The 16,492-nt window shown below is 37.1% G+C and overlaps 2 protein-coding genes across 3 annotated transcripts; both read left to right on the top strand.

The window, feature by feature from the left end:
• The first annotated feature begins 737 nt into the window (after nucleotides 1-737).
• Nucleotides 738-10,607, top strand: adora2ab (adenosine A2a receptor b). Of its 2 annotated transcripts, XM_088011017.1 has the most exons (6): nucleotides 738-1,146; nucleotides 4,835-4,949; nucleotides 5,038-5,344; nucleotides 5,504-5,635; nucleotides 7,991-8,094; nucleotides 8,615-10,607. In XM_088011017.1, exons 3-6 carry the CDS (start codon nucleotides 5,145-5,147, stop codon nucleotides 9,574-9,576), a joined length of 1,398 nt encoding a protein of 465 aa, XP_087867143.1. In that variant the 5' UTR covers nucleotides 738-1,146; nucleotides 4,835-4,949; nucleotides 5,038-5,144; the 3' UTR covers nucleotides 9,577-10,607. The 2 variants fall into 2 exon arrangements, with proteins under 2 accessions (XP_087867143.1, XP_087867142.1); XM_088011016.1 differs by having other exon boundaries at nucleotides 4,835-5,344.
• A 2,196-nt stretch (nucleotides 10,608-12,803) lies between these two features.
• On the top strand, nucleotides 12,804-16,452 carry snrpd3l (small nuclear ribonucleoprotein D3 polypeptide, like). The gene is made up of 4 exons (XM_014987937.2): nucleotides 12,804-12,953; nucleotides 14,121-14,259; nucleotides 15,770-15,962; nucleotides 16,282-16,452. Exons 2-4 carry the CDS (start codon nucleotides 14,134-14,136, stop codon nucleotides 16,344-16,346), a joined length of 384 nt encoding a protein of 127 aa, XP_014843423.1. The 5' UTR covers nucleotides 12,804-12,953; nucleotides 14,121-14,133; the 3' UTR covers nucleotides 16,347-16,452.
• The last annotated feature ends 40 nt before the right edge of the window (nucleotides 16,453-16,492 follow it).

The following is a 16,492-nucleotide window of genomic DNA, read 5'->3' as shown; positions in this document are numbered from 1 at the left end:
AAACCTAGATTTGAATGAGATGCTGTAGGATGCATGCTGCACAGCTGGAAGGACTGCTTTTAGTCCCGGCTGCATGGAGTTTGCATGTTCTCCCAGTGGATGCCTGTGTTTCTCCTCTTTGTTTTACTCCCATAGCCCAAAAATAATGACAGCAAGGTTGATTGATCCTTCTTAATTGTCCTTAGGTCTCTCTGTGTGTGTGCGTGTGTGTGCGCGTGGATGTGCATGGTTGCTTGGCCTCTGTGTCTCTGCGTTGCCCCTGCGAGGGACTGGCGACCCAAGGGTGTACCCCGCCTCTCCTACACCCCATCGAAGCTCTGCAAGGGATAAGTGAGTATAGAATATGAATGGAGGGTGCAGGGTGCTTTGTAGGTTAAAAATAAAGTAAACACATTTAAATGTGAGGGGTGAGGCAACTTTTGCTGTCAGAGACTGGAGGATGTCTGCAAGAAGCATCTTACTGACATTCAGTGAAAATGGAAAACTTAGGGGGTAGGGCGTCCCAACCTTTTCCTCTGTTTTTACCTTATTTACTAAGACATGTAAAAAAACAAACAAACAAACAAACATATCAACTAAGAACTGAATAGTTAAAGGTGTAATTTTTCCCACATGACTTGTTTTGTATCGTTTCTTGCATGGTTTCACTTTTGTCATCTTCCGCTGTGGTTTACCTGATGCCCCCCCTCCACCCCCCCCCCCTTTTTTTTTTTAACCTAACCTCATTCTCTCATACGGCAGTGTTTCCCTTTCTTTAGAGGACTGAGGCTAAGTCATATCTCATCACATCGCTTTCTCTACCTTAAACATAATTTATGCCGTGCTTTTCACAGTTTACTCGCGGGAGGACTCCGGGAGGGGGCGGGTCTCCACGCTGGAGCTACAAATGTGCGTCCTCAAAGTAGCAGCAATTTCGGGGAAGACGCACGCAAGCGGAGAGCCTTGCTGCCTCTCTTCGTTTTCCTGTTGCGTCGCGTCGGTGCGCACCATCACTGGCAGCGCCCGTGGCGCGATCTCAGCAACTTTCCCCCCCCCCCCCCCCCCATCATGTTTCCTGTCTTCCAGTGTAACTTTTAAGCGTTTGTTTGCAGTTTCAGGGTTTAACGAAAGCCACCCAGCAGCGAGATCAACTCACTCATCCATCAGGTAAGGGAAGGATTACTTTTCCAAAATGCGTCAGTTGAAGGTAATCTGAGGTTCTAATAATTGTATTCAGCGTGTTGCACAGATATTACACCTCAAAACCAAAAGGGCCTCTGAAACAATATACACCCAGTTAGAAGGTTATTTAACCACACACATATTTTTCTAACAATGAATGGGTCAGAATAAATATTCTATTGCAAATAGCGCTGTTATCACCCGTGTTCAGATTAAATGAAACTGTGCGTTGAGTTCCTGAGATCTAAAACGCCCCCCACAAATCTAATGAAACTTCTGTAATGTCTGTTTCCTCCCGTCTTAAAAACCTGTTTCTATTAATATGACAAAACCAGCAGCTTTTCTCATTCTTGAAAATAAGCATTTCTTTTCTAACTCTTGGTCTTATTTTCCTTGGACTTTGCTGGAGCTGAGCTGATACATTGATTGACAGGGCAGTGGCAGATCTTTTCCAGCAGGATGTGCGTTTTCTTATCACCTCTTCCTCTGTTTCTCATAGGCATAATCAAAGTTTCTGGGTGCCCCTTGCCTCTCTTTCTGTCAGTCAGACCAGCTGGAAAATGGTCTTTTCTTATATTTTGCAAACTTTGATCAAATGTTTTCGCTTTCCGCCATGCTTTGGAGGATTTGCACACTAATCTGCTGCAACCTCAAGGGGTCTTTTACTGCAACTGGATAAATCCTTGATTCTGAATTCCTAAACGGCAAAGCAGCAGAGGGAAAGTTGGACTTTGCGAATGGCAGAACAGATTGCATGTCAGGATTACTGATGGTGGAGCTGCACGTTTGCGTGTGGCTCAGAGGGGTATGTTTAATAAAGTGTAAAGTGTCTAAAAATACCAGAATGAGAAATGTTTAAAACGGAAGCAAATTGTGCAAACTTCTGTTCTCTCTTTGTATTTTCAGTGTTTGCACTGGCTGTTGCTCTGAGCCATTTTCCCCCTTAATGATTTCTCAGTGGAGTCAGGTGTTGGTTAGTTAGCTTCTAGTGTTAGATTACACACAAGTGAGCTGAAACATAATGGCAAGCATGCACATTGTAAAGGTGTTCAGGACTGCCTGGGATGTTTATAGCAGTTGCATGCTTAGGCTCATGTTTTACACTACATGAGAATTAGGGAGGCTTTCCACAGATGCTTTTAGATCTCAGATTGGTAATTAGAGGTTTGATGATCACTGCAGTCGTCTCATCTTTATAATTTGTTTTCTGAGAAGTGTTGACCAGACTTACTTACCCTTCCTTGCAGATGTCACACTTCTTGAACATTTTCACTTTTTTTTCTACATATAAAAAAAAAAACTCTGCCAACCTCTGTGTGTTTTATTGGGATTTTATATGATAGACCGGCACAAACAGGTGTGTAATTGTGAAGTGGAAGTACAATAACACAGCTTTCTTTATGGAAAAATAAAAAATATTATTTAAAGAAAGCCACAACCAGGCCGTTTTATGTATTACACAACAAACAGACGTTGATTTAAATATCTGATGTATGTATGATGAAGATTATATTTGTCAAATGCTTCATGTTTCAAAAATGGCTATTGTGCTTTTTTGTATCATGTAAGGACTTTGAACTTCCTTGTAGCTGAAATGTGCTGTTCAAATACACCTGACTTGGCTATGACTACTCAGAAGGAGTTACAATCTTTAGCAGCCAACATGGCAAAGACTCGGGTTCTTCACCAGTCAAAGCTTTATAGGAGAGAGGCAATGAGAAATCCACTTGACTGGAGCTTGCCAAAAGGCATCTGGGAGACTCAGAGGACAAGAGAAAGAAAATTAATTAGCTCTTGCTTGTTTTTCTGGGTTTTCCTGTCGTTCGGTTCTGCTGCGAACAGGGGAATGACTTAGCAACATAAGAATATTTCATTATCTCACAGCGGAAAGGTCTTTCACTGGAAAGCGAGCGTCATTGTCAAAGTGTGAGCAAGCATAATTTTTCAGCGTTACACCTCGGCATATTTACCCTGTTGCACTGAAACTACAAGTAAACCTCCATGTCTTCACTTCATTGACATCATAACGCAACTAAGACCACATTAAACAGGGTTCAAGTTTCAGTTCCTAAGATCCATATTTTTTAGTTTAGTTTAGTTTTGTCTTCTGTTTGTTTCCATTTTGAATGTTTTCCAATGTGAACTTGTAACATTGTCTTGTTTTCATCTTTTGTTGGGGAAGATTCTGTTGAAGAACTACTCTCCTAATCATTGATATAGACCTCTTCTGCATATATATAAATAGACGTACGATGTAAAACAAAAAGAGTAAAATAAACACATTAAGTCAATGTTGGATGTGTAAATGTGACCTTTTGAGCAATCACCAGTGGTCTGTAGAAGTAGTTTCCATTTAGATTTTTCCTTTTCACCCCCTTACTGATCAGCCTAACTAAACTCCTCATTTTATTCCATGACTACCAATCAGTGGTACATTCATGAGTGTTTGTGTCAGTGTGGAAAATAAATAGATACATAATTACTCAAGAAACGTGACGTAAAAGTGCTCCGAGCTTCAAACTGGGACTTTGATGACATCATAACATTTCAGTATTCAGCAACTCATTTAAGAACTTATTTTAACTTTTAAAGGCCCAAATAAGTTTGGAGCAAACGGCATGAGAAGAAAATTAAGAAGAAGGCACCCACTAAATTCTTTTCTGACTCATGATATCATTTTTCTAAATAGCTCATTGTTGGGATAAGGAAAATGAATCATTTCATTCAGGAATCAACTGCAAATTTAGCAGAACAAGTTAGGCTTTTATCAATGACAGCAGTGATTTTTTTTACTCTTTCAATAAAAGCTACTAGTGCCAGGGGTTCTGAAAAAAAATGGTTTCTTCTTGCCACTCTTGCAGATTTAGTGCACACAACTATTTTATCTTATTTACTTTTTTTATTTAACTTTTATGTCACCAGGAGAATCCCATTAATTGAGATTAAAAAACTCTTTTTGCTAGAAAATCCTGGCCATGACTTGCAACAATTGCAGAACATTTACAACAAAAACAAAAAAAAGTTAACGTTGTCATAAATCATGTAAATTTTTTTCTCCTCATCTCAATTATCTGTTTTATGTGGGTGTTTCACATAAAACCAACAATAAAGTACAATTAATTTTGTAGATTTAAACAAATCCTTTTGAAATGCCCCATAATTATTACATTTCATCTGATCTGATCGTTGAGTTTACGTTTAGTTTTGCTTTACTTCTGCTCTCCATCTTGTACAGTTGAGCTCATATGCCTGAGGTCATTATTGCTAAAGTTTGCTGACGTTGTTACAGGTTTGTGTAAGAACTCCTAATCTGCATACAAGATGCAGAGATTTCCTTATAAAGAACTCTATTGGAGCTCCTTTGATTAGGCAATAACATCAAACAGTTAGTGTTTGAGTTATTTGTGTAATTATCTGTGAAAAGTATGTCAGTATCTCAAATGATAAGGGAGAGGGATTTTGGGAAACTGTCCCTAAATAAAAAGCCCCTTGTTGTCTTGTTTGATTTGACCCTGTATCCTTGTCATGCAGTGATAGATGGCTTTTTTGACGTGTGCGTATGTGTGTGTGTGTGTGTGTGCATTTAACTGCATGTCCATTGAACACAGTGTAATCTGTTTATACAAGCTAAACACACTAACACCATGTCCTCTACCCTCCGGCCCCCCTCCAGATTACTTCTCTACTTTGGCAGCCCCTTCAGATGCGTCATCCTCAACTGTATCGCTGTTCACTGAACAAAACTTGAAAAAGAGGAAGACTAACAGCCCTGCACAGCAGTCGTGACGGTAATCCGGCGTCGCTCGTGTGATGGTAGTGCTGGGAACTTTCTGCTTTGCCTCACTGTCGATGTGACACAATCCCTTTTGTCTCAAGTCATGCCATGTGGTCTAGCAAGAAAATGTTGTGTCTGAAAACAAGACAAGGAGCTGATTGGATGGGATGAAAGTACAAGGAAAGGAAAAAAAGAGGAAAAAACAACCATGCTGGAGCTCCACCAGGTGGTTTATATTAGCTTGGAACTGCTGATCGCTCTCCTGGCTGTGGCTGGGAACACCCTGGTATGCTGGTCCGTCTGCCTGAACTCCAACCTGCAGAACATCACCAACTTCTTTGTGGTCTCACTGGCGGTCGCTGATATCGCTGTGGGGCTACTGGCAATTCCCTTCGCGATCACAATTAGGTATCATTTCCTCGTTTTTATCTAATTTAGGGCAAGGGTTAATGTTGTACCGCTGAAATATTACATTACGGGATGAGATACATCCACTGGTGATTTCTTCTAATTGTTGTGATGGCTGCCTTTTCGTTCAGTAATGGTTCCTTTTTCATCCGTATCCAGTGTGGGTTTCTGTGCCGACTTTTACGGTTGCCTGTTCATCGCCTGCTTTCTGCTCGTGCTCACACAGAGCTCCATCTTTAGTCTGCTGGCCATCGCTGTGGACCGCTACATCGCAATCAAGAATCCGCTCAGGTGAGAGCAAAGAACACATGATGTTTAAGTGAGACCAGAAACATGCAAACACTTACTTTCAGAAAAAAAAAAAAAAAAAAAAACTGTAATTAAGCCTCATCTGGAGAGATTTACGTTGATTCATCCATGATGAACATATTTTTTTTTTCTGCCTCGAGGGGAAGTAAAGTTGCAGAATGTGACCTTTAGTACTCATTTAAATCAATATTGATTAAGTACTACCTTGAATTTCCTTGTTGCCAATCTGGGTGCTTTTACAGAACAATGAGTGGTTGGCTAGTAACTGCTGCTCTCTCCTGTTAAGGAAGTTTCATCTTGTAAGCCACAACAGGTGATGCATTTGCATAAGCAGTTGGATAATGGCTTCAGTGTGTACTGAGTGCTAATACTGGTGCCATGAGCCTGCCAACCTGCCCACACAGGATCTCAGTCAAAAACAAAGTAACAGTGTTGAGTATTTGAACTAATGACTCAAGGACTTGCGCTTACTAATGTTTATTTTAGTTTTCCAGCCGAATTTGTTTATATTTGGAAATGTTCTCATTCATACTTAGTTCCGAGAAAAGTTTGGGAGCTTCAGCAAAAATAATTAGTAGTGACTACATAGAATAAATTTACCTCTAAAATTTATTTAAAAAAAAGCCTTTTTAACAAGACAATTTTCTGAAACAAAGTGTCTACAGTTTTTGACATGGGGTGGAGACTTGGGTTGGGGGGATAAATATTTTCTACCCATCTCTGCTCAAATAAGCAGAGGTTACATTTACCTAATGTGCATTTTAGGAGTATTTTTGCTGCTCTATTGTGCACTGTTCTTTTTTACATTGGTGCACTTCGGTTAGGATTGGACTCGAAAGTTGTAAAAATAACAGTTGTGAAAAACAAAATGATTTTGAAATGTGGTCTTCAGCCTTAATTTCTTATTTTGAAATAATGTCATTTATTTGTACTTTATTTGCCCTTAAAATAAAACAATTTGCACATAGTTTTATACATTTATTTCCTCATTTGATCACATTTTTTACACATTTAATCAGATGTTATGGTTAGTTGCTCAATACTTGAATAGCCTTTTTGTCTGATTCTTTTTTATTCTCACTTGAGTAATTTTTTTTCTTTCAAATGACTTTTTATTGATTATTAGAAATATATTAAACAACATGGTACAAAGTATAGCAGTACAATTTTAGCAGATTTTAAACTACAAACAAATTCCTAGAAAGCAAACACACCCACACAAAACTAAACAGATGTAATTTTTTGTTGGTTATTTCTTTTTTTCTTTTACCCAAGTAAAAATATATTCAAGTAATACTATTCTTGAATACATTCAATGACTCCTCTGTCCACCTCTACAAATACGTTTTCTATTCCTTACTTGTATTTACATTTTCAGGCAAGAAACTATCGCCTTACTTCCTAGCTGACAAATGGTGCTGAAGTTGAATAAGTTTCCTATTTTGTGTACAATGTCAATACCTTTTATGGAATGTAGATTTACGTAATCATCTCTAAGTTTAAAATCTAAAAGACTTAATCTGGTCAAATAATTCTATACTGAACATTGAATCTTTAAAGTACAGCTTGAGATGTAGTCAACTTTTCTGAAGCATGCTGAAATGCAAAAAAAACTATATTTCTAATACTTTTTGGCATCAGAACAACCTTAGCTTGACATAGGCACTAAAAACTACAGTAAAAGACTCCTAAAACCTTCACTAAATTGTTTGTCATTGATTAGAGATTGTTGAAAGAAGAGACTTGTCGTTTTGAAATCCTCGCTATTTTTGCTTTTTAATATTTAAGATGTATTTGAAGAATGTTATAAAAGATTTTTTATTGTGGTGAATTTTTCTGCATATATCACTACAAAGATCTTTGTAAAAAAAAATGCATGAACTGCCTGTTGAAAAGGGAAATCTAATTCACAACCAGGCACAACACCAATATATCACAATGTGTTTGCACCTAATGTGTCAAAGAAGGAAGTGCATGCAAAAGGCAGGAAAGTGCAAATTGGATTTGGTAATGATTTTGTTGCAAATAAAATGAGAAACACAATTTTAAGAAAGCGTTTTTAAACATTTTCATGACTCATGATTGTGGTGTGTTTAATCATCAACCCATAAATAGAAAAGGCGGGCCATAAAAATAAATGTGTGCCGACTACTGTAATGATTTTCTGTTAAGAAACCATCAGTTTGTTTTAATAAATACATAATGCAGTTAGATTTAAGTGCACATCCAGTTAAAATTGACAAATATTGACCCGTTCTCGGAGTGATGTAATCATAAAGAGGTTAAACAATGCTTTCTGCCCTATAATGTATCTTTGTGCTCTGTTCAACCATTTAGGTACAACAGTCTGGTAACAGGGCTGAGAGCAAAGTGCATCATAGCACTGTGCTGGACTTTGTCAGCTGTGATCGGCATGACTCCACTGATTGGTTGGAACACAGGTGAGAGATCAAATTTAGCCATTTTTCATTCTGTCACTCATATTTTTCTGTCATTAAAAGACATTTTGAAATTTAGAGTTAGGGTAGCTGAAATTATTATTATTTTTTCACTGAATTTTGACTTTTTTTTCCTCAGACGATAAAGTTTACATTTCTGTGAGAAACAGGGATTTTAAAGCAGGGAAAGATCTAATACATGCAGGGCTATGTGTTCTAAGGACGATGACCTTTAGTCTAGTTGCCAAATTATTATTAGCTTGTTTTATGGCCTCCAAATATAACAAAACATCCTCAATGTACACTTAAACTATATTCCCTTTTTCTGAACTTGGATTCTTAATTGAAATCATCTGGGGTTTTTTTTTTTTTGCCTATTTTTTGTAAAAAGATAACTACTAACACTCATGAATCTTGGTATTCTGTGTGTTGTGTTTCCAATTAAATCCATTTTAATCCTATATCATTCTCAGAGTCTTTCTATGGATTTTAACATTAAATCTGTTTTGCCTCTGTTGCACAGGCCAGAACGCAACACTTCACAGCTCAAAAACAAAAAGCTGCCCAAAAGGTCTGACCCAATGCCTTTTTGAGTCAGTTGTTCCTTTGGACTATATGACCTATTTTAATTTCTTTGGTTTTGTGCTGACCCCTCTATTGGTCATGCTGGTCATCTACATCAAAATCTTTCTGGTGGCGAGGAGGCAGCTCCGTCGAATGAGTATCACGGTTTCTTTCTCACCTATTCCCGGGCGAAGACCTTCATCCTCGAACTCTTCCCATTCTTTTCTGCAGAAGGACGTGCATGCTGCCAAATCACTGGCAATTATTGTGGGCTTATTTGCTATCTGCTGGCTTCCTGTGCATATCATCAACTGCTTGAACCACCTGTGCAAAGACTGTGAGCGTCCAACAATCTGGGTGATGAACATCGCCATCATCCTCTCCCATGCAAACTCTGTGGTGAATCCCTTTATTTACGCCTACCGCATCAGGGAGTTCAGACAGACTTTTTGGAAGATTTTTTACAAGTACATTCTGAGGCAGGCAACCAGCAACGGGGTTGGGACGATGAGTATTGACAGCAGAGATTTCAGCTGCATCAGCATCAGACGGACATCCCAAACGAGTAAAGAGGTTTCAACATGTGGCACAATGGTGAATAGCTACATCCTGGATTCTGATACTCATCCATCAAGATACAAGGTTAATCGCAGAACTTCTAGCCATTGGTCTTCGAATCAAGATGTACTGCCAAGCAGCTGCATCCGCAATGGATACAGAGGGCAAAGTGGCACCTTCTCTGGGAAGCAGGAGAACACTAGCACAGCTTTTTGTGCAGAATCTGCTTCATGTGACGAGGGAGCGGCAGATGTTTTTGAGCTGAAAGACAGAGGAGGCTGCACTGATTTTGTCAATGTTCAAGCTGTCTCCGTAAAAAAGACTGATGGTTGCAACTCTACAGACATAACAGAGGTGTCATGACACTTACGTTCATAAATCCATTTTTCCCCACCGCCACGACGCTCTTGATACTGTACGAACTGCAGACAATTTCTTCAACAACATCAACAAAAAGTCAAACACTGAACAGAATAGTTATTTCTTTCTCGCAGCATAAGACCTGTTTTTATTTACTTTATACTTTTGTTTTCTATATGAGCCAAATTTCAGTTGGTCAGGCTACATGAACATAAAGATGCTTAAAGCAGGATGCTTTTCAGTATGAGCTGATGCTTGCATTTTCTCTGCGTGTTTAAGTGACATCTATGGAAATGTCTGTTTTCAAAAAATAAATGTAGAAAAAGCAAAAATGTTAAATCTTAATGTGAACAAAACAATAATCTATACAGTGATAAAAAAATTTTAGAAGTGAAAAACATATATTGTTTCACTACTCTAAATGTAAAAATTTAGCTTTTGATCAGGCAGTGGGCCTATGCTCAAAGTTTTTTTTTTTTTTTTTTTTTTCATTGGGACTCAGATGGGTTTACTAAATAAATACTGTATCAAAAAAAATCAGTTACCCAAAGCTGTCCTGCGTCAAACCCATACAGAAAATTACCATTGGACCTATGATCAGTTTCTTAAGTGGTCAATTATTCAAACCACTTCCTATTTTCATTCACCCCATATGTAAATGTTGGCTCAAAACCTTGCTAAACGTTACAAAAGAAGACTTTCATATTGGCAAAAAGAGGATGTAAAACGTCATGACAGCAAGGGTGCTTGGAAGTTTTTGTAACTTTTTGACAAAAACATTTCTTAACATGTTTTCCACCCAACTGAACAAATGTAACCTGAAGCTTTTCACACATTTTTATCACCGATGTCAATAACTGTACAAATCTTCAGTTAACCCTGTACTGTACCGTGTCATGCATTGTACTTTAACTTTCAAACACTCAGACAGCATTTCTTAGAAAGCTGGATCATGTCATGTATAATCAGACGCTTCCTTTCTGTTCAAACATGAATAAAACGATTGTTTGGTGTTTTGTTGTCAAACACACAAACACTTCCATGGATAATGTCATTTATAGGCTGCATATTACAAACATAGATAATTATATTCAGAATTGTAATCAGTGGTTTTAGTCTCTGTTTCTTGAGTAAGACATAAAAACCTAAATAGATTCATTTTTTACAGTAATTAAATGTTTGCATAGCAGTAGCTTGATCAATAATTAAATAACTGCCAGGCAACATGCAACAGTTACCTGTTCAGCATCTGTGTGACACAAATAAAAGGCACTGAAATACCAAGGCCAGTTACCTTTTACCTAATGAAACATTAGGTTTGTTTGAACTTTGTGAACTCTCTATAGACGTGTTAGGTCACTACTTTCTGAATCAGGCTTGCACACACAATTAACAATAGAAACACACACACATACACACAAGTAAAGTCCATGCTCATGACCACAGACTACAATCCAAGAGGTGTTTACAGAGTAACCTGGCTGCTGACGCCAGTCAATGAGCCAAATGCAATGAAAATCAAATGAAGGTTCATTTGATGATGTCTTTTATTATCCCATTATGCTTTCTCCTTCCCATTAAAAACCCCTTCCTCTGTGGCAAAAATCCACATTAGGCGACTTTTATGTGCCTCATAGCAATCCCAGACACACGTCTCCCAAAATAAACATTACTTGGCTTCTATACGACACGTGCTATATGTGTGCATTCAAATCTTATGCATATCAGTAGCTTGACAAACCTTGTCATCATGTATATGTGGTATTTAAATGGATCAAATAATTCTATTTTATAATTATTTGTTTTGATAGGATTCATGACAATTAGGTGGTCATGTCAGATTCAAATGTTATTTTTTCCAAGAGAATAAAAGTTTCACGTGGCACCTTGATGGGATCCCATTCAGCCTCTTTATGGAATCTCATAAAGTTGTAAATGTCAACCATGAACCATAACTGTGTCCTTTCACAATGAAGATGCAAATCAGTGCTATTGTATCAAAAGTTCCTTTCTCTGGATGTTTTTTTTTTTGTTTTTTTTTGTTATTTATATTCACGCTCCGACTGAAGCTTTTTTTTTTAATCCGTCTTAAATAAATCACTTTGACAAGCCTAATTTCAGCATTGGAAAAAAAAGTAGTTCATGACTAACGCACTTTGTATAGTAATAATAAAATAAAACTATATGAGCTTAGTCTAGCTTGGTTGGTTCCAGAGGAAGCAAAATGACCCATGTTTACCATTCATACATGAGTAGCTATCTCCAGCTAAGTAAACCTCCAGTTTATGGTTAATGAGTTCAGCAATGCATCTCATTTCCTGGTTTTCTATATCTTATATGGGCCATTGAATTATTACCAATAAAATATGTAATTCATAATTTAATTTTTCCTTTTATTTAACCAGTAAAGAACTCATTAAGATCAAAGGTCTCTTTTGGAAGCGCATCCAAACAAGACAGAAAGCTATAAACACATACTGTAACAATAAAGCAGGCATGGAAATACAACAGAACTAAAAAAAAATAGATGAGTGTTAACAGAGGAAAGAAAGTTTGGGAAACGTACCTGCAATCTGATATGGCTGCATATGAATTTTGAAGAATTTATTCAAAACTGTAGATCACAAAAATGTACTGAGTTTTGCAGTTCACTTCTGAGTTAAATCTCAATGCTCCATGATGAAGAGTAACTGGTAATGGAATGCATTACAGGAGATTAGACTTGAAGCTTGGCTGGCAACAACCTGTCTCCTTTTGGCCTCCAACACCTCCCCCACCCCAAAAAAACAAAAAAACAAACTGATTTCCATATTAAAAGCTCAGTTTCTGTCTCAACATTTTTTTTATTTTATTTTACTTTTTACCAATTGCTCTATATCGAGTTTAATAGAAAGGCAGTCACAATTCTCAAGTATTTATGATGACTGACAAAGCTGGAAAGCTGGAAAGGGAAGTGCAGAAGGTAGATTTTTTTTTAAGTTCTCCTCTGTAGGAACACTCCATACAATCATAGCTTTCCTTCCCCAGGGTGTTAAAACAAACACACCTCCTTCACCAACTGCTGACCAATTGTTCTATGTGCAAAATATGTAGCTACAACTGTTTTCAAAAATGATAAGATAAAAATATTCTGCTCTACATTCTTGCCAATCATACATTTTTGTACCTACCTAAAAAGGTTGCGTTTTGTGTTAGAAAAAACTCTATATCCCACAATGCATTGCAGTAAGCGCTACAGGAAACACTTATGTTGACCCCTCGTTGCTTTGTGGGTAGCAGGAAAAAGGCTCAAAAGGCGCTGTAATAGCGACAAGCGCACGTTGCAGAATTACTACAGCAGAAATAACAAGAAAATAACCTCTTTTCAAGGCAAACCCGAGGTAAATGCACAACTTAATCTTCATTTTTGTTAAGAAAATTGCTCCCGACTTGTTTTTATGTAAACACACTTTGGACATTAGTTAGAATTTCGAAGCTAATTCATTCAGTTGTTGTCACGGCTCCGTTTGATTATTTTTCTAAATAAGGGGGCATAATTCAAAGTGGAACGTGTGAAACTGTCCAATTGTTCAGCGTATTTTATTTGTTATCAACTTTAAATGTACATTGTCTCAAAGATTTTCTGTTTTTTAAGTAAGTGTTGTACCTTAGCATCGTTAGCTATTGTGGCTAACGTTGATAGCGGTCGACTTTTCACTTCAAGATCACCGACTACGTTTTTCTACGGGAGTTGTAATTGCTTCATGCTAAAAAGTAGTATTAGTGATTATTATTTTTGAACGATTCAACTTTTTTCATGGTAGAACTGAGGTGGCTCTTCAATATTTGCTAATGAAACAATAAATCCTATTCTCCATAAAGAATTACCTCTTGTTGGTAGCAACATTTATACGCTTTTATGGATTCGTGGTGTTTGCACTTATTTCAGGACATGTATTAACAGTGTGAATAAAATTGTAACTTAAAATTGGTCTTTTTGTGTTTATTCAGTGCTGCTTGGGCACAAATTTGAGTTTTTTTTTCTGGACAGACTGCCCGTACAATTTTATCAAACTCCAATTTTCACTCACGAGTTAGTAACCCTGACTTTAACTACTTAATTCAATATTTTAGTCCATATATTTTGCACATGAGAAAAAAAATATATAGGTGCATGTTCATTAGTGGAGTTGCTGCCTCATTTAGATATTCCAGGACAAATTTGGCAGCCAACTTCTGCTTAGAAGTATCAGTAATTTAAAGTCAGCAGATTGACATTTGCTGTCGCACTTTTTTTTTGTTGTATGGAAAGGTAACTTATTTTTTAAAATAATCTTTTTGTAGAATCTGCATGTATTTTTGTATCTATGGATTTCTGCTGTATATTTGACATTTCTGTACAGACTGTTAACTTTTTATTCATTACTACCAATTTGTAGAGGTGTGTGTGTTTTCCAATGGCTTGTCACCTTGCTGCTGATGCATTGAATTTATTTAGAGAACCGAATAAAGGATTTTATAACATAGCAGCAGATATAGTAAAATTTTTGCTTTGTGTTGTGTTCCAGGAAGACTTAAAAGATGTCCATTGGCGTGCCGATCAAGGTCCTGCATGAGGCAGAGGGACACATTGTGACCTGTGAGACCAACACAGGAGAGGTGTACAGAGGCAAGCTGATTGAAGCTGAGGACAACATGAACTGTCAGGTTGGTTTGACTATCTTGATAGGTGGCCTTCATATGTTAGAGCAACAGCAAATTATGTCCGGTGACTTAAGACTCAGGGTTATTTTGCCTTTTTGTTGATTTGTACCCCAATTTTGTATTGGACATAGTTATTTTGTCCTAACCTACTAGAATTTCTTATGGTATGTAAAGCATGCTATCAGCTTATTTTCAGCTTATTTTCATAAAGATCTTAAATCCAGCAAGTCTTATTATATTCTATTAGGGAAACTTTGTTTCACATCCTATATCCATTAATTTTGCTTCTCATTTGGCTTGCACAGTGTTTAGTCATCCTAGTATCAGTGTGCACAATATTTACATCAACTCAGACTATTTACAGTGCAGTAATTATTACCTGCTAATGTTATAGTTAGCTAGAAATGGAAGCAGATGCCAACATCAGACACAAATACCAGTGCCCATAATGGTAAAGGTCAGCGTGTATGCATCAGTGATGAAATTAAGGGAAAAAAAAAAAAGAAAATAGAACATGCTGCAGCTGATCTCACAATCACATTTATTTTTACCATTATTATTGGTTTTGCAAGATTTTCTAATATAATGCAGCCCTAGTTCTCATTACCATTTGGGTTGGTTAGCTCATCATTCCTTTAGCATAAGCATTTTGTACTTGGAAATGACTGGTGAATTTTATACTCAAGGTGAGATATCTCAAAGTGAAATATGTTTTTTCGATTGTCTGGTAATAAATGGTCACCAACTGTGACATATAAGAGGTACATTGTTCTATTTTTTGTTTCTGTTGACTAACCATTGGGTTAACAGCATTTTTATGAGCACAAACACGGGATTGGAAAACCATTACAGGGATGTTCTTTGATGCTTGATTTATTCATGGGTCATGACGTATTTCTTCACTATGCCAAATAAATCCTTATAGTGTGCTGTAGTGTTGTTACTTTGATGCCTTTATAACACTAAGCTATGAAATGGAGGGAATAATGTCAGTTTGCATTTAGTAAACCTGGACCAAATAGTTTATTACTGTTCTAAAAGTAGTGTGTTGTTTTTATTCTCTGATCACATTTTCTAAACGTGTAGAGTAGGGTTGCACAATATACTGTGCATTTTGTGCTGTCATAATATTAATGTGAAATATTAAAAGTTCTAATAACCAGTTGGAATGTGGTATTAGCTAATGTATTCTCTCACTTCTTGCATGCCAATGCAATATCCACCTTGTTGAATCGAGTCTTGTTGCAGCAATTGCCCGCATTTGACACTAATGATGACTCTCAAGCTGCAATGGATCAAAGAGAGCAATGAGAAAGAAAAGTTGGGAAAATAATTACAAATGATGCTGGTATAAGTTTGTGAAATGCTTTCATTTTGTGCATTAATTTTGCTGGATTTGCAGAAGTGGCGCAAATAAATAAGTGGGATATTAAAATTTCAGTTGTCATTCTTGCATAATGGCACACATGCTAAACTTCTAAACTTCCTTTCTCTTTTTTTGCTTTTCCAATAGATGTCCAACATTACCGTGACCTATCGTGATGGTCGCGTCGCGCAGTTGGAACAGGTCTACATCCGAGGAAGCAAGATCCGCTTTCTGATCCTGCCTGATATGTTAAAGAATGCTCCCATGTTAAAGAGCATGAAGAACAAGAACCAGGGTTCTGGTGCAGGAAGAGGCAAAGCTGCCATTCTAAAAGCACAAGGTGAGTGGAGAAACTGTCTTTCTAGAAAATTCTACTTTGTACAGGTTTAAAATGGTATTAAATATACTTGATGCATTTGTGGGACGGTTAAGGTCAACAACAAGTTTTTAAATTTTGTTTATTGATCAAAATATTTTTGTTTTTGTAACAAAATCCAAGCTGCATGGTGTTTTATCCAATTACTTGATACATGTTTATCTCCTATTCATGCTTCTTTTCTGCACTTGTGCTGTGCTTGGGATTCCTTTGTGATTATTTTCTAACCACACATTTTTTGTTGCATTTTTGTTAAAATGCTGTTTTCTTTACCTTTTTATAGTGGCTGCAAGAGGGCGAGGTCGTGGTGGAATTGGAAGAGGCAACATCTTCCAAAAGAGGCGATAACTTTCCTTTGTTTGAAATAATTTGGTATTCTCTGGTATTTTGTGCTTTTGCAGTTCCTCACTTTGATTTTTATTTTGTATGGAAATAAACATCTTTGCGTTTACAACTCATAGTTTGTTTCTTCGAGACTTGATATTTTGGTGAGA

The sequence above is a fragment of the Poecilia mexicana genome, unplaced genomic scaffold (genome assembly GCF_051168715.1).
Source record: "Poecilia mexicana isolate PSO_F unplaced genomic scaffold, ASM5116871v1 scaffold_12, whole genome shotgun sequence".
Taxonomy (NCBI): Eukaryota; Metazoa; Chordata; class Actinopteri; order Cyprinodontiformes; family Poeciliidae; genus Poecilia; species Poecilia mexicana.
The sequence above is the reverse complement of the archived record's forward strand: the minus strand, read 5'-3'. Positions and strand labels throughout refer to the sequence as shown.

What these genes read in the sequence shown, in the direction of transcription:
- adora2ab (XM_088011017.1), top strand. Translation starts at nt 5,145, where the DNA reads ATGCTGGAGCTCCACCAGGTGGTTTATATTAGCTTGGAACTGCTGATC. An exon ending in CCCTTCGCGATCACAATTAG is followed by an intron (nt 5,345 to 5,503) that starts GTATCATTTCCT and finishes ATCCGTATCCAG; the next exon opens with TGTGGGTTTCTGTGCCGACT. An exon ending in ACTGATTGGTTGGAACACAG is followed by an intron (nt 8,095 to 8,614) that starts GTGAGAGATCAA and finishes TCTGTTGCACAG; the next exon opens with GCCAGAACGCAACACTTCAC.
- snrpd3l (XM_014987937.2), top strand. Translation starts at nt 14,134, where the DNA reads ATGTCCATTGGCGTGCCGATCAAGGTCCTGCATGAGGCAGAGGGACAC. An exon ending in AGGACAACATGAACTGTCAG is followed by an intron (nt 14,260 to 15,769) that starts GTTGGTTTGACT and finishes CTTTTCCAATAG; the next exon opens with ATGTCCAACATTACCGTGAC. An exon ending in TGCCATTCTAAAAGCACAAG is followed by an intron (nt 15,963 to 16,281) that starts GTGAGTGGAGAA and finishes ACCTTTTTATAG; the next exon opens with TGGCTGCAAGAGGGCGAGGT.